Raw genomic sequence first — 24,733 nt, 5'->3', positions numbered from 1 at the left:
TACCTTCTTTGCTGCAATAATTCTGATCTGGCCTCATTCGGGTGTGGACTAGGGAATTTTGCTGAGCAAATATTTCAGTTTGGCAAAAAGTTGGACCCTTGGGAGGAGAGGCTAGCTGAACAGTTGCCACTAACATAAACACCTGATAAGCCCCCCTCACAGGGGTGAGCAAAAGCCCCCACTGGGATTCTTTAGAACTTTATTTCCAGAATAATCCTTTAGGGACCCTCCTTTCAGGGTACCTAATCCCCTCTCTATCCCCTTCTTCAACCCCTCCTCATTCCAAGGCAGTGTTACCCATCCATTCCTAGCCTTTTGGTCTAGTCAAATCTGCAATTTCTTCTAGACTCTATACTGAACATTTATGTGATATATCCCTAGATAGGATCCCTGTTATCTCACAGTTTCACTTGGAAGAAAAGGAGTTTAAGATCTCTTAAAACTAAAAAAAAAAAAAAAAAAAAACCTCTTAGAACTGTGTGCCCAACCCCCCCCCCCCCCCCCCCGAGAAGCAACTAATCCAGGACTGATACCTAACTCTCCCAGATCTCCGGTCCCTCCACACCCAGTTCTGCTCACATTAACCATCCTCTAGAATCCTCATTTTGTAGTGGTCTCTGCTGTGAGAGAAGTCACCAGCTATGACTTGTGGTACATGATCAGAAGCTTTACTACTATTTCATTTATTAAATTAGAGTGGAATAATATTTGCTATTTATTGAACACTTGGTATGTGTGAGACATCACATTGAAGCATCTTTCAAAACATATGCCTCTCTAAAATACTGTGAAATAGGTATTATTGACCCTGTTTTACAACTGAGGAACTGATATCCTAGAGATTGACAACTTGGCCAGGGCCAGACAGTGCCACAAAGCAGTGTCCCATTGTCATGTGGCCCACTCATCACTCCTTATGGCGTTTGCTTTACTTGTCCACACCTCTCCAGGTATCTGAGCAACTTGTAGACAATCATTATATATTTTCACTTCTAGATTTCAACAAAACTCATCAGCAAACATCTAAGAATCTACTATGCGCCAAACACTGTTCTAAGTGCTCTAGGAATCCACGTCCTCCAGGAAGCTTTCTATGATGTCTTGGTTAGGTCAGTTGACACTCTTTTGTATTCCCATGGTGGCTTTTTCTCTGCCCGTAAGTTTGAATTTAAAGTGTTGCATTATAATGATCTACTTCCCTCTCTCTTTTTCCTTCCTCCTCTCTCCCTCTCACGCTTACTAAACTATGGCCTCTTTGAGAATTCAGACATCTTTCAATATATGTTTTCCATAGGACCTACTACAGAAACTGGCAGAATAACTCCTAACACAAGCTTGTTGAGTGTATTGATTCACTTTCTATCTTGGGGCTATGGGGACAGAGATGGTCACACTACCAGGATGCCTCTCACTGCCCGGTAACCCTTACATCTTTAGGGTTTTTGGTCCCCATGGTCTCCATTTACCAAACTCAAGAGATCAGATTCAATCCTTTCCCTGAAGGAGTTTTCTTCCTACCCTACTTCAAAGCTCTCTCTTGCCTCTTCTACTCTCTAAAACTGCCCCTTCCAGCAGGAGCAGGGGCCTCCTCTCATGCGCTCTTGTCCAGATTGGAGAGGAGGCTGAAATGAGTGGGAATTTCCTGCAGAGTGGAGAACAGTAGAAGAATTCTTAGAACTCAGGCAGCCCGGGTGGCTCAGCAGTTTAGCACCACCTTCAGCCCAGGGCCTGATCCTGGAGACCCAGGATCGAGTCCTACGTCAGGCTCCCTGCATGGAGCCTGCTTCTCCCTCTGCCTGTGTCTCTGCCTCTCTCTGTCTCTCTGTGTTTCTCATGAATGAATGAATAAATAAATAAATCTTAAAAAAAAAAAAAGAATTCTTAGAACTGAAGGTTGAGCTGAGATTCCCCTACCTTCTGCTGGTCATCTGCTACCCAGGGTCCACTGGATCAGCTTCCTATACAAGTTGCTCCTGAACCTTGATTGGTCCATGCTTACATGTTACATGTGGGAGAACTTACTGTTCAAATACATGAGTTATCCCTATCCTGCTGTTCTATTTTGTGGGAACTTACCTGGTCTTTAGTACTTAAATTAGATGACCAGTGAAATACAGAAGTAAGTAAATGACACTCAATTGGGGAGTTTTTAGAAAAAGATGAGTATTTGTAAAGGTTTGGAGAGGAAAGAAAGATGACTCAAAGGATACCTAAGGCTGGACCATGGAAATTGGGGAATGGGATTGAGCCCCAACATGGAACATGGGTACCTGAGTGCTAGTGCTGGTTCAGGCGCTGGATTACCAATTTGAGAAAAAAAAAAAAACTTAGCAAATTCATAGAACAAAAGCATATATACACAAAAGAGGGCTGTACCAGAGGTCTTTATTTTTAGGCTTTAAACATTTATAATATGGGCTATTGCAATCATTGAGATTTTCAACAGGAAATACACTATTTTGCCAGATTTCCTTTTATTATTTTATGTTTAGTATTGCTTTTGTTTTACTTATTTTATGATTTAGTATTGCTTTAATTATAATTGGTGGGGTGGTAAGGGGTGAAGTACTATCTGTAGTCCTTTGTAATTGCTGGATATCTAGTTTGTAATTTGGCCTAAAGAAGCTTTGTTGATCTCAGAATCTAGGATGCCCATTTTTCTTGTCAATTTGTTAAATGGGATATAAAAGGAAGAAAATGGGACAAACCTTTTTTTCGGTAAGTCCTACATGCTAGGCCTCATGCTTGGTCTTTTAGCTATGTTCTTTCATATAATCTTTATAAAAATTGATTGAGCTCAGTTTGCATTTGCACCCCCCTCTTCTTTAATAAAGCAGTAGACTGAAGCTTAGAACAGTAAGTAATGGTCTAAGATCACATAATGTAAGTGGTTGAACAGGGATTCACACTCAAGTCGTATAGGGATGCCTCTCTTGACCTCAGGATCTTCATCTCTCAAAGGAAAAAAGTAATTACTTTGTTTCAAAAGTGCTTAGCACCTCCTTCTTTACAGCTTGTTGAGCTGGCATTTTGGTAAATTGGCTTAATCTGTTTAATGTCATGAATGCATTTTAAATAGGAACAATGAAATTCACCTCCACCACTGAAGCATTTTAGGGGGCACCTGTACCTTGAAACACTAGCCAAATTACAATTCTTAAATCATCGCTAGGAGTACTTGCTGCTGGTTGCAGGCTCAGTCCCCATGATCTTCAGAGCATCTCAAATAAAGAAGGAGGAAAAGCAGCTCAAGGTCTAGGGGTTAGAAGGGAATTTGTTTTTAAGTACTACATGCCTCTAGTTGGTTGAGTAGAGTGATGCCCACCTGGCCTCTCTCTAACCACTTCTGAGTAAGGCCTACACTCTGCTTCAGCCTAAGGGTAGGACTGGAGATGTAGTAGTTGCTTACCCTTTTCTGTTTTTACTGAACTTTGTTCTAAGCAGGAGGAAGAAGAGATCTAGATAGGATAAGAGGGGTGGGGGTGTCTGGGAGGCAGGTGTGTTGTGTTACTGTGTCAATAAACTGATTTAAAATTACATATAAAAAAAAAAAGTCTAGGGATCCCTGGGTGGCACAGCAGTTTGGCGCCTGCCTTTGGCCCAGGGCGCGATCCTGGAGACTCGGGATCGAATCCCACGTCGGGGTCCCGGTGCATGGAGCCTGTTTCTCCCTCTGCCTCTCTATCTCTCTCTCTCTGTATGACTGTCATAAAAAAAAAAAAAAAGTCTCTGGCTCTAGGTTTTTCTGCTCCCTCAGTGTTTTGGAAATATCTTTTCAACCAATATGTGCTTATCATTGAGTATTAAATTGATTGGAAATCTTTTGATAGAAAAGAGAAGGAAATACTTATTATTCTCTCCATGACCTGTTTGTGTCTTTCATTTATGGAAAAGAATACAGGAAATATTAAGAAGGAAAACTGAATCATACATATGCATGCCTACTAGAATGCATCCTCCATGTCCCATCAGCACCTCAGTCAAAAGTCATTGAGATTTTGAGAAGTCATCATTCCCATACCTTTCCTCCCTCAATCTTTCCCCAACCTAAACTTTCTCCAAAGATGTGTGCCCTTATTTCAAGAGTAAATTCTAGAGGTGAGCTCATTAAATTATAATCACTCAGGGATTGATTTTGTACCATACACTTGACAATTATTCCTGAACTCCCACTCAGTCAAGAAAAAAAACTAGTAGACAACCGTGACTTCTCCCATAGCCCATATCCAAAAGGTGGATGTTGCTTCTATGACATTTAACATCTTCATCTCCATGGTTCCCCCACTGTACTAATTGAAGTCCCCATGATTTCTTTCTGACCATCCTCTGTCTTATGTCTTATCACTCCCAAATGTGTATTTCTATGCAGTAATCACAGTAAATCCCTGAAAATGAAAATCTAACCATGCTACTACTTCCCCTGCCTAAAATCCAATGGTTTCCCTTCACTTCTTCACAGGGCGAATTTGATCTTCTCCACATAGTACAATAAATCCTCTAGAATTCATTAATTTCCTTCATAAATATTAATTGAATACTTGCTGTATGCTAGGCACTGCTTGATAAGGTGGGGATTCTATGGTAATGAAAATAGAGAAAAATCCCTGTCCTCTAGAGGAAAGAGAGAGGACAAAAAAAAAATAGATAAATAAATAAATTATATTGAAAGTTAGATTGTGCATAAGCATTGTAGGGTGGAAGTCAAAGGGCTAGGTCGCTGTACTAAACAAGATGATCAAAAATTGTCTCATTGAGAATAGCATTTTGAGTAAACCCTGGGAAGAAGTGCAAGTACAGGGCACCTAGGTGGCTAATCAGTTAAGTCCTGGGCTCAGATCATGATCCCAGGGTCCTGGGATCAATTCCAGCATAGGCCTCCCTGCTCAGTGGGGAGTCTGCTTTTCCCTCTGCCTCTCCCTCTGCTTATGCTCTTTCTCAAATAAATAAATAAAAAATTTAAGTGCAAGTTCAACTAGGAATGTAGATATATGGACAATAGCATTCTAGGCAAAGCATATTCAAGTACATTCAAAAGCCTCGAAAACAAGAAGGCCAGAGTGACATGAATGGAGTCAAAGAAAGTACTGATATATGAGAAGTAATATGGGAATGGAGCAGCAGATGCTGGGTCATAGAGATCTCCTAAGTCTCTGCAAGGTCTTTAGCTTTTATTCTACATGAGAAAGAAAATTCATCAAGGTGTTCAGATGGAAGAGCTAAACCATCTGATTTATGGTTTGTTTTTTTTAAGATTTTATTTATTTATTCATGAGAGACAGAGAGAGAGAGAGAGAGAGAGAGAGAGAGAGAGAGAGAGGCAGAGGGAGAAGCAGGCTCCATGCAGGGAGCCCAATGTGGGACTCGATTCTGGGACTCCAGGATCACGCCCTGAGCCAAAGGCAGATGCTCAACCGCTGAGCCACCCAGGCATCCCTGATTTATGTTTTAATAGGATCTCTATGGCTGATCTGTAGAGAAGAGGCTGTAGGGAAACAAAAAGTGAAGCAGAGATCTGTCGATTAAGATGCAATTTCAAACTGTAACAATCCAAGGATGAGATGAAGGTGGCTGGGGCAGGGTAGAAGTTCAACAGGATGTTGCACATGAGAGAAGAGTGATATCAGAGATAACACCATAGTGTTTAGACTGAGAATTTGCAAGAATGGAGGTGTCTTTAACTGAGATGTGGAAGATTATGGATATAAGGTGTGTTTGGGGAAAGATTCTCAGTAGCTCAGTGTAAAATATGTAATGTTTAAGATGCCCAATAGACATTCAAAGAGATATACCATGTAGGCAATGAGAGATAGGTCTGGAATTCAGAGAATGTACTGGAGTTAGATGTACCTTTGGAATTAACTAATTAGCATTCCACGGCATTTAAAGATGTGAGTCTGAATCACATTAGACATGGAATGAGTATAAACTCAAAATAAAAGGAATGTGAAGATGAGTCCTGGGATGCTCTAGTTCAGATAATGACAAGAAGGTAACAAAAGAGATGCAGAAGAAACAGGTGAGAGTGGTATTCTACAAGTCAAATAAGAATGTGTCTCAAAAGCAGAGGTATCACTGTGTCAAATGCCAGTGAGAAGACAACTAAGGAAAGGATTGCTAGATTCTTGAAGATCATTGGTGTCTTGAGAAGTATAATTTTACCCCAGCATAGTGACAAATCCTTCATTGGTGCAGGTTTAAGAAAAAGTAAGGGGAATTTGGAAAACCAAATATATAAACATTCCCAAGTATGTGGGCAATAAACTGAAAGAGAAAATGGGGCAGTATATGAAGTCATAAGAGAGAGGTCTCCTTCTCTGACCTAAAGAATGTTTTCTATCGTATTGTATTGTGTTCTGTTGTATTGTAATTATGTTTCTAATGCATGAAATCCTTGTGTGTTTATGTTTTAGGAAGTCATTCAACAGAACTGGGGAATGTTGACAAGGGAGGGGAAGATCTAGATGCTGGAGTGATGTTCTTGAGTGGGGTATGAGACCAGGCCTACAACTGGTGTGTTCAGCCTTAGCTAGAAGCCCTGCCTGCTCATATTCATCAACATGAGGGAGACAGACTGCCCAGACACCGATGCAGGTGAGTGGGTTAATATGGTGGTGAGAGTGTGCAGGTATTCTCTTCTGAATGCTACATTTATCACAAGAAGGAAGAAAACAAAGTCATCTTGTACAAGTGAAGATGGGGTTGTAATTGTTGGGCTATAAGGAGAAAGAAGGAGGTTTAAAATTATCATCCAGGTGATCAAGAGAGTAATAGATTAAGCACATAAGAACTGATTGTTGGTCAGATGAAGAGCTCACTTGAAGTCATGATTCTGAATAGGATGATCTAGACTCTGCCAATTCTCTGTTGTGATGTGCCCTCACCTGCTCCCTGCTGTCTATACCAAGACACCTGGAATTCCGGAGTACCTGCCACCTGCTCTGCTCTTCTGAACATCTTTGCTTCTCACATGGACTAATCATCAGAGTATTTCTTTCTCTCTTCTTCACTTAGCCAATTCCTACTCACCTTAAAGACTCAGTTTATTCTTAACTTTCTCCAAGAAACAAATATTGAGTGCCCTCCCCTGTGCTCCCATATCACCTGTGCACATTTCTACCCTAGCCCTCGCCAGTCTCTTATAATTTCCCCTTCAGCTGTGTGTCTTCCTTTTAGACTCCATTTCAAGATTATCAAACTTGATTAGGCTTCTGATCACCTGGTACCTCCCTTGCAAAAATGTCTTGATTAAGTAATCTGATGTAATGCCCACAAATCTGCATTTCTAGCAAGGTCTCAGGTGATGTTGATGCTGGTAGAAAGTAGGGAACACACTGTAGTTCACTTTGTCTAGTTCTTCAAAGGCTGGAGTCAAGTGTACTTAATATATATCCCCGGAACTTGGATGCATACATGGATCAGAGTAGAAGCTCAGAAAATTTTGCTGAACAGTCAAAGCACATTTGGCTGAATGAGAAGAGAAGTAAGGTACCTGAATAGCAAGCTCTCTTCCTTCCCGGTTAATCTTCAAATGGTGCATCCTTCTGTTGGCAAAGTTCTCTGCATCAATATTGAAAACTTGGGTTTCTTCCTTGCTTAGCTGATAGCGAACCTGTAAGCTTCCTTGAAAAAATATATATTAGAAATTAGAATTAAACATAGGATTCATAAAATGCAAAAATTTGATAAAATTGTCTTTTAGTTGATCCTTACTGTTTTCTAGGGTTTATTATTCAAGTTTTAAAAAGGTATTCACATATGCTATTACTATAGCATCTGGGTCCATATGGACTAAGTATAGGTGCAAAATCCTGTGTGTGCGTGTATGTGTGTGTGAGTGTGTGTGTGTGTGTGTGTGTGAGAGAGAGAGAGAGAGAGAGAGAGAGAGAGATCAGAAACCACAATGCCAGACTGGAAAATAAAACAGCCACAGGTCTATTTTGTAATTGAATTGTGAAAACTTTGATAAAATAGAGTCCTTTCCATTCTCTCTTTAATTCTTTCTACTTCCTAGAATTCTTTCTTCCTATTGCCTTTATGGCATTTCAGAATACATAGTGTGAAATAAGATTATAAAATAATCTAAGCCAGAATAGAAGAAACATGCTTGGTCTATGAGACCAATACACAATAGAGTCAGCTGATATAAGAACAGCTAATGCTGGTCTTCCTGGTTTGCTCTCTCTTTCTGGCTCTCACTGTTTCATATTCCCAAATATTGTTGCCCAATTATTATTATTTGGGTTTTTACCACCTAAATATAAATAATAGTTCTGTAGCAGTATGGTATTTAGTACTGAGAGGAGTTGAACCATGGTAGTGGTGGAAATATGTAGGTGTAGGGCAAGGGGACCTGGCGGCCAAAGCCAGTCTATTTTAAGGGAACACCCATCATGCGCACTGGTGGGCTGTTGGGTAACATGCTCTTCCAGATTCCTTCTAATTCTAAGAATCTTGGTGTTTTGATTTTCATTTCATTAATTTTATTATTCATGTCCTTCTTAACAATTGTCTACTCATAAGAGTGGGAAAATAAGAAGTAGAAACTGAAAATTAAAAAGTCTAAGTAATATCCAGTTAAAATCCTTAAGTTGGGCCTTAAAGATTCTTGCGTCTCAGTTATTCAAAAACATCATTTTGTTTTATTTTATTTAACCAGTTCCCACTTTTCCAGTCCTCTTACTCTACTTTCTTCTACACTGCCATTAGTGTATTGTAACACATATTTGGACATGTGACTCTCGCACTTAAAAAATTCCAAGCCTGCTTAATACTATATGATATATTCCAACTTCTTAGCCTGATGTACAAAGCCCTTTATTTATTTTTTTACCTTTCCAACTTTATCATGTACATCTTACTCATATCTGAATCACACCTGAACACTCAGCATCTCCCCAAATAATGTTCCTCTTTACCACTGTGTGCTTTTCTTTTCCTCTGCCTCCTCATCTGCCTGGCATCCTCCTCCTCATTCTTTAAAACCCATCTCACATGAACCAGGTCTTCACTAACCCTTAAGTCTGACATAATCTTTTATTGTATTATATTACCACTGTGCTCACTTTTAGTAACAGACTCAATTTATCATGTTTATCTTGTCTTTTTTTCTTGAATTTAAGGTCCCCTAGGAGGGATAGCTGCTTATTCATCTTTGTGTCTACAAAGTATAACATGTGGTTTGCTATTGTAAGTCTCCAGAAGACATTTGTTGAATAAAATATCTACTCTGGAGAATTTTATTACCACTCCACCAAAATTATAAGCTAAAAATTACTCACTGTGTGTCAGATACTAAATAAACAGTTACAATATTATAGTTCTATTTTTAAGAGTTTTATAACCTAGTTGAAAGCAAAGACAAAACCATACATGCCTACTTTTAGACATTTGACCCTGTACTAAAGATATATTCTTTCTTCTTTCTCTTTCTTTCTTTCTTTCTTTCTTTCTTTCTTTCTTTCTTTCTTTCTTTCTCTTTCTTTCTTTCTTTCTTTCCTTTTCTTTTCTTTTTTCTTTTTTTTCCTTCTTTTTTTCAATTAGACTTCTCTTCTGTCTTCACTGCCCCCCTCAGTAGCAATACCCATCCACTGGTTGCTTATGTCAAAACTCCTTGTTTTGTTGGTTTCCTTTGCTAGTACCCCTACACACATAATGCATACCCAAGTCATCAGCAGTCATCTGGTCTCTGCATTCCAAGTAAATTCTGCATTCCAAGATTCTTTCTAGATCAACCACCACAACCTCATTCAATCCATCACCAACTCTCATGTGGACTGTTGCAACACATCTGAAGTCATCTCCCAGATTCTAGTCTTAACTCCTCTTATCCCATACCCATCCATTCTCTACGTAGCAGTTGAAATACACTTGAAATTTTGGTTCCACTGATTAAAAGATTTTAATAACTCCTAAGTGCACTTAGAATAAAATCCAAATTATTGGGCAGCCCCGGTGGTGCAGCGGTTTAGCACTGCCTGCAGCCCGGGGCGTGATCCTGGAGACCTGGGATCGAGTCCCATGTGAGGCTCCCTGCATGGAGCCTGCTTGTCCCTCTGCCTGTGTCTCTGCCCCCCCCCTCTCTCTGCATCTCTATGAATAAACAAATAAAATCTTAAAAAAAATCCAGATTATTTGCCATGGCCTTCAAGATGTTTTTGATCTTCTTCTACACCTCTTTGATCTTACTGCATTCCACATTTGCTCCTGCTCACTAAGCTCCGACCACTATTGACCTACTTCATAATCCCCAATGTGACAAGTTCACTCCTACATTAGAGTCTTACACTTGGTTTTCTCACCATCTGGAATGCTCCTCATACAGATCATTGCCAGAAAGTCTCTCCTCATTCATGGATGATGTGATCCATGCAGTCATGCTTTTTATATCCATACAAACCTACCTCGGCACCTCCATGTAACAATGTTTTCCGAAACTGCTGGTCATGAATGATCAGTGCATCATGGAATCAATATCAGAATTTGGTATTTGCTATTACTAATAATTACAACCCCTCCATAACTGCAAGGAAAGTGTCTCACTTCCTGAATACAACCTCCTCCCTTTCTGGCTCCCTTCTTTTAACGCCTGGATTCCCCAAATCCCTAGTGTAAGAAGTAATCTCACCAACTACTTGATGTTTCTCAACCCCTTCATATCCTCTTTTTTCTCCTGACCTAGCTCAAACTGCCTGCAAATCATCCTCTCTTACAGGGTCTTAATTCCCTTGGCCACTCTTTACTGAGTGGACATATTTGTTTCCCAGAACTGTAACTACTAAAATGCAACCTACACAGTCTCTACTCCTGCCAGGTTTAGCTGGCAGAAGACAATACAAACCATGTATACTGCTGGTAGGCCACTTCAGATTTGTCCACAACTTCAAGTGGGTCTTTCTTGCATCATCTCTGTCTCAGTGCACTTGATGGGTTAGACAGTTCTTTAATGTCTTCTCTTGTCCTCTGGCCCCCAACTCTGCCTTCTTCCCAACTTTCAGCTGATGCCTCCCATCCTCCAACAAAACTGAACAACCAGAAAAGAACTCCCACAACCTCCTGCTACCATATTTACTAAACTATCAATTTCTAAACCCGTAGAACACTACTTTTTTTCTTTACTTTGATAAACTGTCCACGATCTCACCTAATATCATTTTATGCATTCCTTTTCATCCTTCTCATGTACTTGAAGACATCAGTCAGGAAACATCCCCCTTCCTTTACAATTTTTTTGTTTCATCCTCTGTATTACATTTCCATTAGCATTTTTCCTATCTTTTTTTTTTTTTTTAGCATTTTTCCTATCTTAAAGGGGGAAAAATGAAAAGAAAACTCTTCAACCTTCTTAACTGTAGCTATTACTATATTTCTCTGTTCTCTTCTGGTCTATGATAAAACTCCTGAGGTTTTATCTATATTTCCTATGTCCAATTCCTCTCTTTCATCTACTTTTAAAATCCTTCCAGTAGGATTTTAGCCCTAGGTCTCTACCAAAAACTTCTATTGGTAAAGTCATATCAATGACCTTCAAGTTGCTAAACCAAATTCCCACTCAAAATCCCCATCTTAAGTCTCTTTAACATTCTATACACTCTCTTTTCTGTAAAATTCTTCATTTAGCTTCTAGAACATTCTCTCTCCTACTTTCCTTCCTTCTTCATTGGCCCATCCTTCTGCATGACCAGTTCCTCTATTTCTCCTTGCCCTCTTGATGCTGAAGTCCGAGGGCTCAGTCTATGGACTTATCTCTATCAACACTTACTCTCTTGACCATCTCATCCAGTATTATGCTTTCACTATTATCTTTTTGGTTTCCTAGAATTGCTGTTACACATAATTCTGGAAGTTAGAAGTTTGAAATCAAAGTGTCAGCATTTCCACAGGGGAAAATCTTTCCTGCCTCTTCCTAGTTTCTGCTGGGATCTGACAATCTTTGGTTTTCCTTGGTTTATAGTTGCATCATTTCAATCTCTGCCTCTACTGTCATGTCACATGTCCTGCTCTCTGCATGTATCCATGTGTCTCTAAGTCTGTGTATCAATATCTCTTCTCCTTATAAAGACACCAGTAATTTGATTTAGGATCCACTATAATCCAGCATGACTATCTTAACCAATTAGTTGTGGTAAGACACTGTTTCTACATAAAATCACATTCTGAAGTTCTTAGGTGAATTTGGAGGGACACTACTGAAAGCAGTACATTACCTAAATGTAGATCAATTCCAAATTTATATCTCCATATTGATCTTCTCCCCATACCTGCAGTCTCCTCTATACAATTATCTTCTCAACATCTCTACCTGAATGCCTAACAACCTCAAACATTAATATGCCTGAATTTATGATCCTCTTTTCTAAATCATTCCTTCCATAACTTCTCACCTTAAGTACTAGTAAGCCTATACTTCCAGATGATTGACCAAAAATCTTAGAATCACCCCTGATGTCCCTTTGTTTCATACCCTATTTCCAGTGGGGTATGACATACTTTTATACACCCTTACTCCAAAATATGTCCTTACTCCAATTATTTCTTTACCTCCCACCAGTTCTATTACTGCCACCCTCATCCAAACAGCCAGCATTTCTCACCCAGATTATTTCAATAGCCTCCTAATTATGCCTTTTCTAGCCTTAGCCCCTTAGAAAGGATTCTTACCAGAGCATGTAGAACAATCCTGTTATAAACAAATCAGATGTGTAAATCATATAAATCAATAATAATCAGGGCAGTTGCTATAAATCAGTATCAATCAGATCTACTACTCCCCTGCTCAAAGCTCTTTAATAACTCCCCATCTTACCCAGAGTAGAAGGAGATACCTTTGTTGTGATTATAGGGTCCTAAGGCTTTCATTACTTCTTTTTCCTCATCATCTACTCCATTTTGCCTTCTCACTGGGGTCCAGTCACAATGCTTCTCTTAATAGTTCTTAAACAACAATCATACAACTGTCTCAGACTTTGTATTCCCTGTTTTCTTTGCCTGGAATGCTCTTCTCTGGATATACACATGGATCCCCAACAAACAATCCCCCATCCCACAAATCCTCCAAATTTCTGCTCAAATACCACCTGCTTAAAGAGTTCTCTGATAGTCATGTTGAAAACTGTGAGAACTTCACCTTACTTATACATATTCCTGACCTCTTTACTCTGCTCTCCCCCCCCCAACAGAGCTTATATATAACCTTGTAACATTTTCCTTATTGTTACATTTATTATTTATTGTCTATCTCCCTGTACTAGAATGTAAGTTGCATAAAGGCAGAGTTAATAAAATGGAAGAGTCTAGAACAGAAGATATGAATATGATTCAGTATACTTACGGGAAATATAGTTTCAGTCACACAAACTCATAAACTCATTCTGAGTCACTAGGTAAAAATATTCCTTACAGATATTTTAGTCAGACATTGTAGAAATGTCTGGTTTTTCAAATAACTAGTTTTTAGAGTACTTATCACCATTCTGTTCTTTTCTTAAGTCATACATTTTTAAACTCATTTAGTAATTTTCATCATTCATTTAATTATAAGCTCCATGATAACAGAAATTTATCTGTATTTCTCCCAAGGTATTCTCAGTGTTGAGAAAAAAATGTCTAGCATATAATAAGGAGGAGGGAAGGCATTAAATATTCATTGATTTTTTTTAATAGGCTGAATGAGTGGATAGGTAGGTTTGGTGATATATGAAAAATATTTCTTTTATCTCACTCATGCTTAAACATTTCTAATGAAATCAATTTTTAAGAGTCAATCATGATAATTTCAATAGTCACTGTTACAGCTAGAAATGTTAATTATTGTTATGCATATAATCAGTAGTATTAAAATATCATCACCTGCCTATTTTGTTCTAGGGATTGTCTAAACTTTTTTTTCATATTTCACCTTTATACCTCAAAAATTATGACATATACATTAATATTTTACACTAATTTTACATGTAAAGAGAATGTAGTTTGTCTAACCTGGTTGGACATTTAGATATCAGTCATTTCATACAGATCTTCCCTTTAATCTAATCGTAATCTGAATTTCTCTGTAGGGTAGCAGCCATACTTTGCATCTCTTCCTTAGGGCGCACCATATAAAAATAAAGCCCTTTGGATAAAGGCATATATTTGCATGATAATCCTACTTGCCATATTTCACAGATAAAACACTAAAAACCAATTTGTGGCCACTCTGAAGCCAAACTCAATTGTCCAGAGCTTGTTCTCAAATCACTGCATGCACAACTGAATGCTAAATTTAATGAAATGTCCCTAAATTAAAACAAAAAATATCTTAAATTTTTAAGCTTTTCGGAAAAAGGAGACATTAATACTAAAAGAATTGCAAGCCCCATGGAAGATAAAGTCGATTTTCATGGCAAAGTTAAACATTAAGGTTGTTCTTCCTAATACTATCTTGGGCAAGGTGAAGAGAGATTAGAAGTGAAAAGAATCAGCTATCCTTAAAAAAAAATTCTCAGCTATTTGAGAATTTCTCATGAGTCAGTAACTGCAATGCGTTGAGCATTCCCAGATCCACTCAGCTATGATGGTTTTCTAGGGCTCAATTCATTTCTTATTCAAAAACAACCTTGAAAACTCTCAGAGGAAGTCATAAACAGGTACCAAATCCTCCAGCTTATTCGGCGATGGGTTCTGGTATGCTTCTTTCAGCCCTATTGTAAGCACCTTAATAAGTAACAATTATCTTCTTCTATTTCAATGCTTCTGTTTACGTTTGCACAAAATATTCCACAACCTGCCTTACCTTTAATTCAAAAGTCATTTGCATAGCAAAAGAGTCCCATTACTGGGAATAAAGGCAGACCAACTGCCCTCTTACATGGCCCTCTGCCCAAACCCCTTTTTCCCTTCTGGCCTACATTATGGAATGTCAGCCTCTTTCCAACAAAAGAAAAATACACTGAATGACAAAATTAGTAACTTATTTTTTTAATTTTTATTTTTCAAATGATATAAAAGAATGAAACCAAATGGGTTCCTCTCTAAATTCAGTCTTTACAACATGTGTACAAGGCACAGACCACAAAACTCCATGGGAAACACTGGCTGGTGCTTTATGTGCTTAGAGGTTTCATTGAGCTACTAAAGATCTATTTTCCTTTCTGCTGAGACCCAATTAGAGTTCACTTACATTTAAAAAACTCTTTCCTCTTATTTGTATATGATTTATGGGGTTTGAAGGCAATAGTCATTAGAACTCAACATAGTAATTAGTCTTTAAAGTATTCAGGATGAGGCGGCTTTGTAAATTTTATGTTCACTTTTTATGATCCAATTGCTTTTGAATATAGATGCTTTTGATCATGGTGCTTAAAACTTTACACTATTTGGAACTAATGTTAGCTGTGCATGTATTTTTGAATATTAAAAAAATTTTTGATAACGACAGGTACTGACAGTAAAAAGGATCAAATCCACAGAAATCTTGGGTCACCATTTGTGACTTGTTATCAGATTGGCTAAAATGCCACTGAGAGTTTGTACTTCTCTCTAACTAGGAGCTATAAATATTTCTTTCCATCTCTCATAGTGCCCAGTATGGAGCTCCACATAAGCAGGCCTTCCGTCAATGTGCAGCAGACAGTAGGGCCACACCATGATGTTCCAGGAATGGTGTTATGAACACTGGCTCAGAGAAGAAAGACAAAGCATGAACAGCCTACTAAGTGACCCAGGACCATGCAAAGACTAGTATAGCACAGGGTATAGTGAAGACAAATTCTGGAAATGCATCTGTCCATGTAAGAAAACTGGAAAATCAGAGAATGTTTGCTAGTGGTGATGATCCCCAAATTGGAGTCATAAAGAACACAGAAAACTTAGTCACACAGACAAGGGGAAGAAAAGATGAAAAAAGAGGAAATAGCAGGGAGAAGCAAAAGAAGAGGGTGTGCGTGTCTGTGGTTAGATGGAATGCAGGTGTACCCATGGAGAATAAGCAGAAGATAATGAATTTAAGATGTAAACCTTTTGTTCCTTAAGGAAACCATTACCTCCATGAAGCCATTATTTCTTCAAATCATAATTTTGCCTTTTCTAAATGTTATTTATTAAGCTAAGTTCAAAAGCACTGTTCCAGATGACAGCTCTGATACGTTTTCTAATGATGTCATTCCAGGGACTGGGGCTAGCATGATTGACCACAGCACAGATACATCCATATGATGGGGAGCTGAGCCAACCTGCATTGAATAATCAAGTCTGAAAGTATCCTGGGCATCTAATACTGTGCACACCACTTGGAAATGATGAAGAAGGAATGTTAAGAAAAATGTTGAGCATAGGATGATGACTCGTTAAAACTTAAAGAAATGAAAGGTGTAGCATGGTCTGAACAGCACCCACATGCCTGGGCTTTTGTGTTTTCCTGATGCCTGTCAGTGCCATGCAGCATGCCAAGTACAGAAATTGCAGAGCAGTCAGTGCTGGCTTCAGGCACTTCCATAAATGAAAATATAAATGATGGTCAATTAGAGATGATTTCCTAAACCATTTTCTAAAATCATTAACAAATAGTGTAACTAGCTCTGAATAACTTCAGGCACTTTTCACAATGCAAAGTCATCAAGATATAACCACAGGATCCTGTTTAATGGCACAGAGACAATCACATGGAGGCCTTTCCTGCCTGGTAGGGTTCCTCCAACTGGGACTCCCAACGGTTCAGAAGTGAAGGCCACATCCAGGATGTTCTCCCTTAGGGATCCCTTAGTCTTTCTTATTCAAACATGGGGCCCTAGCCATGGAGATGGTCATTTGTGTCTGAGAAATGAGCTCAAAGAAGAGGATAAATAAGAAGTTAACCAAGTGCCTATCCTGGGCCACTCCTTGTGAAAGCTCTTGTGCATTTATGTGGGGCACTTCACTTGCATTTGGGGATGTCCCATGATCCAGGCTTGAAGATCTTGGTTCTGGCTCCTCCCCAAAACCCTTTCCCAAGATTCCTGCCCCATCCCTAAGAGGAACCGGCCACTTCCCTGGGTCAGAGCCTATGACATGACAGTTTGGAATAGTCATTATTTTTGTTACAAATGAGAAATCTCAGGGAAGTTAAAAATGTACCTTAAGTCTCAGTTGCAATACAAGGCTTTGAAGCCAAGGCCTATTCTACTGTGTTTCCTTGCCACCATGGATTTGAGGTAGGTAAGCTGGAGAAGTTTCTCACCTCCTGATCCGAGACAGAATGGAGAGAAGAGACTAGAATAGCAGCCCAGAATACTTTTTTCTCCTCAACCCCTTTTTTTTCTAAATATGAAGTATAACAGAAATGAAATAATGATAAAGACATCTCTCCCCATACTAACATACGCAAACCCTCTCACTCACATATGCTTACACACATGGCATACCCTTGCTCAACTACTCAGGTTAATCTATCAAAAAAAATATATACACATTATATATGCACTGAAGAGAAAAGATACGAGTCTTTGCCCTCTACTGAGATAATGAAGGTTATATCGTAGTCCTACGAGAGAAAAAAAAATAGGAGTAAATATTAATAATAGGGATCCCTGGGTGGTGAAGTGGTTTGGTGCCTGCCTTTGGCCCAGGGCGCGATCCTGGAGACCCGGGATCGAATCCCACGTCGGGCTCCTGGTGCATGGAGCCTGCTTCTCCCTCTGCCCGTGTCTCTGCCTCTCTCTCTCTCTCGCTCTGTGACTATCATAAATAAATAAAAATTTAAAAAAATAGTTTAAAAAATATTAATAATAGTCCTTGGAGGAAAAAAAAAAATCTGAGGCTGTGTAGTTAAGCCTCCACATTTTTGCCTATTGACTGCCTACTCTGCTACTTTGCAAATTTTTTTATTATGTATGTATGTATGTATGTATGTATTCATTCATTCATTCATTTAACTATTTTTTGCTGGGCATTAGGACTGGACAGCCAAGGATTCTCCTCTCATGGAGTTTATGCCTCCCAGTGAGGATGGAAAGTAAACCTAAATTTATGAATAAAACGGTTCCTAAAGAAAATGTCCCAGCCTTGATGGGAGCATGTAATGGGTGGACAGGTGGCCCTTTATTCAAGGACATTCCTCCAATATTCTACAGTGCCTGAGCCATACATGACCTACTGACCACCTTTTCTCTAGCACTTTCCCCTGTATCAATATCAAATTTACCTTCCTTCATCATGCCTGACAGCTTTACCTCACTGTGAAGAACCCTCCATACCTGTCAACATAATCAGGTCCAGATACTTATATCACCTAATCTTATCTCAACCTTTTAGCTATATCTCCCCAAAGCCCTCCTGTAGTCTTATATTCCATGCAAAAGAGGTTCACATCCTTTAAAGTTTTTCCTCCACCATTCTTATGTCACAGTAAAAGCTGCTGAAATACCTACCAAATGAAAGAATGAATGCACTTCAGAAAACCTGTACATACAAAGAAAGCTAAGGTTATTTTTTCAAGACATCAGTATATTTGTTCACTTATGGAAACACTGAAAAAGAGACCAGTGTGCTTTTCTTGAATGAAAAATAAAATAATCACATTTGTGTTTTCCAATATTTAGTAAAGAGCTCCAGAGCTCCCCAAACACTTCTACAATGGTTGACAATACATTCTAGTTTAGAGAAGAGTGTTAAAGCAAGAAACTTTCTGACAAGAAGTTCAGTTCCTCATGTAAAAGCAGGCTATGCCAGATACTAAGGGTCTGTATACACTGTCTCATAAGTCAGGGCCTATACTGCAATGGTTGAGGAGTCAGTGAAGTTTCTAATGGAAAGAATATTGTAGGATATATCTTGGAAAAATTGCAGAGAAAAATTCCAGGCCTTAGGGTGGCTAGAGATGGGAGCCCTGAAAGCAAGTTAAAGGCCTATAGTCAGAGCCAAGGCAAGACTGGATAAGAGAAAAGATAATTTTCAGAAGGTGACACTGAAATCAGCAGGATTTACTGGAAGACAAAGAGAAGAAGCATGACCATAAGGTTCTGGGCCTGACTGTGCTGTGTCCAGCTGACCCCTCTCATATCACTCTCCATTCTCTGTGAGCAGATGAACCATCTGTCAGCAACTCCACACATTGTCTGCCCTCTTAAGAAAGTGCCTTCTGCCAGTATCTTCTCTACAGGAGTCCACCCCATCCATCAGGGGGCCCCACCCACCCTTCCTACTGGAGGAGAACCATCTCTCCCCCCAGGAATGCCCTCTTTTCACCCCTCCCCCAGTTGTGATAGGAGCTCTCATAATACGCTGCATTTTCTCATAGGAAACTTCACAGTTTGTAATTCTATTTCTCTTAGTGTATTAATATGTGACTCTTCCAAAGGAATGCAAGATCCAAGAGGACAGAGGTCCTCTCTATTTCACTCAACCTCTGGATCTTCAGTACTTATCAAAGGCATCTGGTATATGGTAGTTCATTAATAGTCATCTAATGAATTAAGGAATTAATTGATAGCTTTAATAATACTGGCAATATGGAAAGAAAAAAGACAAGTCTTAAAATGGAACAAAAAGTAGGTTTTAACTACTAAAATTTATGTGATGTATTAAATATATAAATATAAAGGAAAAAAATGGCAACAAACAGCAAGAAATATGGGAACTGGAATATTGGAGAAAAACATTGGCTGGAAATAAACAGCTAAGAGCCATTGACAGGGAGGTTGTGTTGACTATAACCCAATTAGATTCAGTCAGCCATGTGTGATAAGATATTGCCTTATCCTAAGTTGGGAATATTGCTGTCCAGTTCAAAGTCTGGTTATAATGCTGGGAACAAAAGATGTATTCTTTCACAAGACACTCTACCCTTTCCAATGACAGAATCATTGTAGAATTCCATGACATGGTGGCCCAGTTCAAATCCTGAGCCTGTGTGCCTGTCAACATGTTTTCTGAGAGGCAGGGCAGAGTAATAGTTATTATTAGCTAGTCTTCCAGGATCAGATCCCAATATCTCTCTATATTATCGGTGAGGCCCTGGGTAAATCAAATGGACTCCCAGTACCTCGCTCCTTGTGGTGCAAAATGAGTACAATTATAACATTTACTTCATGAAATCCTGTGAATTCAAGCCATATTTAGTACTTTTAAAGTATCTGCAACATGACATTCATAAGTGTGAGCTTGTGTCATAATTATTATTTTGATTATTATGTAATTCCTGAAGCTGTTTTGCAAGAATTCCTTATGGATAAAGGGTGAATCATCATCATCATCATCATCATCATTTTAGTTGGCTTGGCTTGATACTGTGTCATCATTTTTGTTGCTGCAAAATGATTCTTCAAAGAGCTCTATTAATGCAGCACCATATTTAAGAGCTCCATTTACACAACAGGGAATTGGGAAGAAGCAAGAGTGGTAGTGAGCTCTGAAACAGCCACCTGGAGAGCTGGTCTCATTACCAATTGATATCAGTTGAATGTGTACAAATTGCTGGGTAGGCAGCAGCCTCAAAGAATTCTGAAAGACTTGATCCTCATCTCAAGTTCAAATTTCTGCTTTGTGAAAGGGAAATTTCAGAACAGATTATTTCCTAGGAGAAGCAGGTTTATATAGAAAGCAACCAGTGGTTCTTACTTATTTACTATTTTGCAAACAAAACTGTTCCTAAAATACCACATTTGCTACATACTAATTCAATTGCAGTTGGATTCTGTGCTAAACCCAAACATGGCCCAAATAATTTTTCTGCTGCTTTCCCTGGGTGAGGGACTCAAAATAGAGCATGCTGTGAACTAAATAGGCCCATCCTAACTGCACATATTTCATTTTGGATAACTCCCATCAGTTGGGCAAGAAATGAGTTCTTTTAGCCAACGAGGAGATTTAGTCACTCGGGTGTTTCAGAGCCAATACTTAACTTGGGATTGTCAAATTGTAGTCCATGCTTTGTACACGCCTACATGCCCCCTCCCCTTATCATTATTGTCGATTAATGAAAATTTCTGATGGCCCAATATTAGCGTAAACCCATGTTTTCTTTCCAAAAGCCACTTACTGTCATGTATCTGGTTTTTAAAACATCATTACAAAGTGTCCCCTCACATATCCCAGTTCCACTTTGGTAAAATTAATCCACTGTTCTTTCTTACAGAAGACAGGAAGTGATTTCTTGCCCTAGGGAAGGGAGGGCTTCACTCTTATGAGAATGCTCAGAGAGGCATTGACTTAAACCCTCAGAAATAGGTTTCTTAGAAGTCAAAGTCATTATTTATTGTTTGCAATTCATATTTGCAAAGTGCTTTGAGCTCCCTGGGGAAAGCTGGAATACAAACACTAGGTATGTGTATAATTAATAACTCTTCAGTAAGGATTATGGCCTCTTAGGGTAAGAGAGTATTTGTACATTGACACTCATGGAAGATAGTTAAACAATTTCAGAAAACAAAACAAAACAAAACAAAACAAAAAAACAAAACACAAGGTGTACTCCCCATGCATGTAGGGAGAACTCATTTGCAGAGCACTCAAGAGCCTGGATAGAAGCTACCACGGATACAGCATGTTTCATTAAGCTCCCATATCAGAAGATGACAGGACTTGAGAAATGACCCCACTAGTCTCACTTGAGGACTGGTAGAAAGGACAGTGATAGTCATGACTAGACGTGCCAAGGATTCTCTGAAGAATCATAAACCGAAACAGAAAACCAACCCCTGTTCCCAATTATTCCCTCTATAAACAGGCCACAAAGCACACACAGGTGTTTGACCTGAACATATGGATACAATAAAAACCTGCAAGGGAGTGAGCTGTTTGTGGCAGAAACAATTTCAATTTAGAGGCCACTTTTATTTTTAGACGATATTACGATTTAAATATCTGCTCTAACTTATTTGCTTCTCACTACTTATTTGCTTCAGCTCCTAACATAGAGCTATATGGTGTGCAGTTCTGAGCTTTACAGGGCACTTGGCTAACCACCCAATGACTCCAGAACCTTGCTTGCAGTTCTGAGGTGAATAAGTTTCTTAAATCTGCTTATAGCCATTTTTCCCCTATACTCATCCCTTGGAAAATGCTATATTTTTTCCACTGTCTCTTCATTCTCCTTTCTACCCTCCCCATCTTAAATCTTTGGCTTACCAGAGAACAAAGCTGAAGTCACCTACCATGGGCTACCCACCTCTGTTCCAACTCCCTTTCCTCTCTCTGATATGCTTTCAATTGGAAAGAAGGACGGAGGTGTTACTTTTCTAACTGGGAGAGTGCAAAGTCAATGTGCTTGCCATGATATTAGTGTCCTCCTTATTAATACCAGCATTTGTGATCTGGGGCAAGAGATGAAGCTTCTTGGTACAGCTGTGTTAGGTAAATCACATAGAAAGAATTAGGCAACCATTCTTTACCATGTGAGCTTGAGCAAGTCACCTAATCTCTCTGTTCCCCAAAGCAGAATAACAATATCAGTATCTATTCTGCAGATATCTCATTAGTTTTTTGAGAAAGAAAAACAAACAACCCAGTATTGTAGGCTCTAGCCTTACACACCATATAACAGGCATTCAGCAAATACCAATTTTCAGAAGCCAGACATCTAGTTCCATGACTGGGGACAAAGTGGTGCTAAATGCCATACCAGGGTTTGATTTTATGATTTTTAGACTCCCTAATACTATGTGTGGATCTGGATGTTGCCATCCCAGAGGATGCTCAACCGTAGGCAAGTCCCTCTGCATTCTAGGCGTTTGGCCAGGGGTGTCATGTGTACCAAGTTCTGCAGCACCTTTGACAATCTGGCAGTGTATATGTGAAGCCTTAAAAAATATGCATACACGTAGAATGAGCAATTACCCAAGGCAATAGTTGAGGTCCCAAGATTCAGTAGTAAGTAATTCATCATAGCCTTCAAAAAAAAACCCCAGTAAAACATTAAAATCAATGTTAATATTCAAACATAGGAAAAATGCGAACAAGTTATCATCTAATACAATTTATCTGCTAGTATATAACTATATGGAAAGATTCCATAATACAATATTAAAGAATATTTCTAAAACAGTACGCACAGTCCGATTATATTTGTATTTATATAGGAATACATAAAAGTCACATTAATTATGCTCTGTTGGATGCACTGCTATTTAATCCCCGCAATAACTCTTCAGAGTAGGTATTAATTGTGAGTCATTTTAAATATATCTTGAAAGCAAGCACAACAAAGGAAGGTATGGAGGAGATACCTGCTGGATATCTAAGTGGCACCTTCAATGCCATAGTGTACTTGAATCCATGGTTACAGTGCTGCCCAGAGCTTCCTTGACATGATTTAGAGGAGTCCACTGTCCTGTTACTTACAGATTGCGCTGTGTCAGTCCTGCTTCCAGTGCTGTTCGACAGGAAATATCTCCTGGCAGCTTGCAGAGGCCTTCTGCTGCCTCACCTCCCCTTTACAGCCTGGATATTTAAACACAAACTACCTCTCTCTGCATGCAACAGCTGGCTAGGAAGCCTGTGCCTTAATTAGCCATTTCTCCCTGGGGATTCGTGCTCAGTAAATTCAACTCTTCAGAGAAAGTACAGCTGGCGAAATGAAACAACAAAGTCAATTGTCTAAAAATTCATTTTTAAGGGAAACATCACTTGTGTGTGTGTGTTTGAATTAAGACACTAGACTTCAGGCTCTAGACTGAGAACCTCTCAAAGCTAACGTCTAGATATCAATAGTGAAGAATAGAGACTTTTGAGTGGAATTATCTGATGCAAATCTTGGCTGTGACTTTGTCAGCAATTTATGTAAACCTGCTCTGTCTCAGCTCCATCATCTGTGATTTGGGATGATACTAATGGTATTTTCTGCATAGGAGGGCACTTGGTGCAGTGTCTGAAATAGAGTGAATGTTACATAAGTTCGTCACCTTTCAATCTTCTCTTATTTCTTGGGTTTTGTGTGCACACAGTTGGTCTCTATCAAGCAGATACTTACATTATAGTTCTAGAGAAGCCACTTCTCAAGCAAATCAATGGTACAAATGGCCAAGGAATAACTAAGAGAAGAAGGAAACCTGCATTTTTTGAAAATGTAGCAGGTATGGTTTTAGGTGTCCTACAAATTCTTCCTTTTTCATAACACAGAATTACAAAAAGAGAGAGAGAGAACAGTAGGCAACATTATCAAAAACTATGGCATTGACATGGTCTCTGAGAAATGAAATGGCTCCTCTAAGGTCATGGTTGTAGGGTATCAGGACTCCAGGTAGGATGTGTCAAGTGCAACACTCCTCATGGCATCCGGTCAGCCCGCTCAGCCGTGACCCCACTGAGAGCACATCTCAGAGGAAGAGCACCGTGGAGCTGACTTGGAGACCCTTTTCTTCTGACTTTTCATCCACCCCTGACACGTGGTGTACAGTTCACCTAGACCAGAACCAGTTGCTGACAGAAGCTAATGGGCTCCCTGGGCCCCGAAAGCCTCCATCTGAGACAGCTGCCAGCAAGGAGCCAGGAGAAAAGCTATAGACACAGGCTAGAGAACACAGCTGCCTTAGAACTACTCTATTACAGCAGGCAATAAGCATTAGTGTTTATTATCCTGACATGGAACTACTTACAAAAGGATACATCACATTTAGCTGATAATTTGCAATAAAGAAACACAATGTATTACACACAACAAACGCTGAAAGCGTGGTGTTTTATTTAAAAATCAAATAAGGATATAAGTGGGCAATGGTCTCCCTTGATTTCCTCCCTTTGTCTTCAGTTACTCTCCATCTGTGAGAGGCCCAGGGTGCCGGTCTGAAAG

The 24,733-nt window shown here is 39.2% G+C and overlaps 1 protein-coding gene across 1 annotated transcript in view; it reads right to left on the bottom strand.

Annotated features, from left to right (window-relative positions):
- Nucleotides 1–24,733, bottom strand: part of CNTNAP5 (contactin associated protein family member 5) — a 798,328-nt gene that overhangs the window by 45,455 nt on the left and 728,140 nt on the right. Inside the window, exon 20 of the mRNA XM_055316368.1 lies at nucleotides 7,490–7,620. Within this exon, the coding sequence (XP_055172343.1) occupies nucleotides 7,490–7,620 (131 nt within the window). The remainder of the gene's footprint in view (nucleotides 1–7,489; nucleotides 7,621–24,733) is intronic.

This window comes from Nyctereutes procyonoides, unplaced genomic scaffold (assembly GCF_905146905.1).
Source record: "Nyctereutes procyonoides isolate TBG_1078 unplaced genomic scaffold, NYPRO_anot_genome, whole genome shotgun sequence".
Classification (NCBI taxonomy): Eukaryota; Metazoa; Chordata; class Mammalia; order Carnivora; family Canidae; genus Nyctereutes; species Nyctereutes procyonoides.
This window is presented reverse-complemented; position numbering and strand designations above follow the sequence as displayed.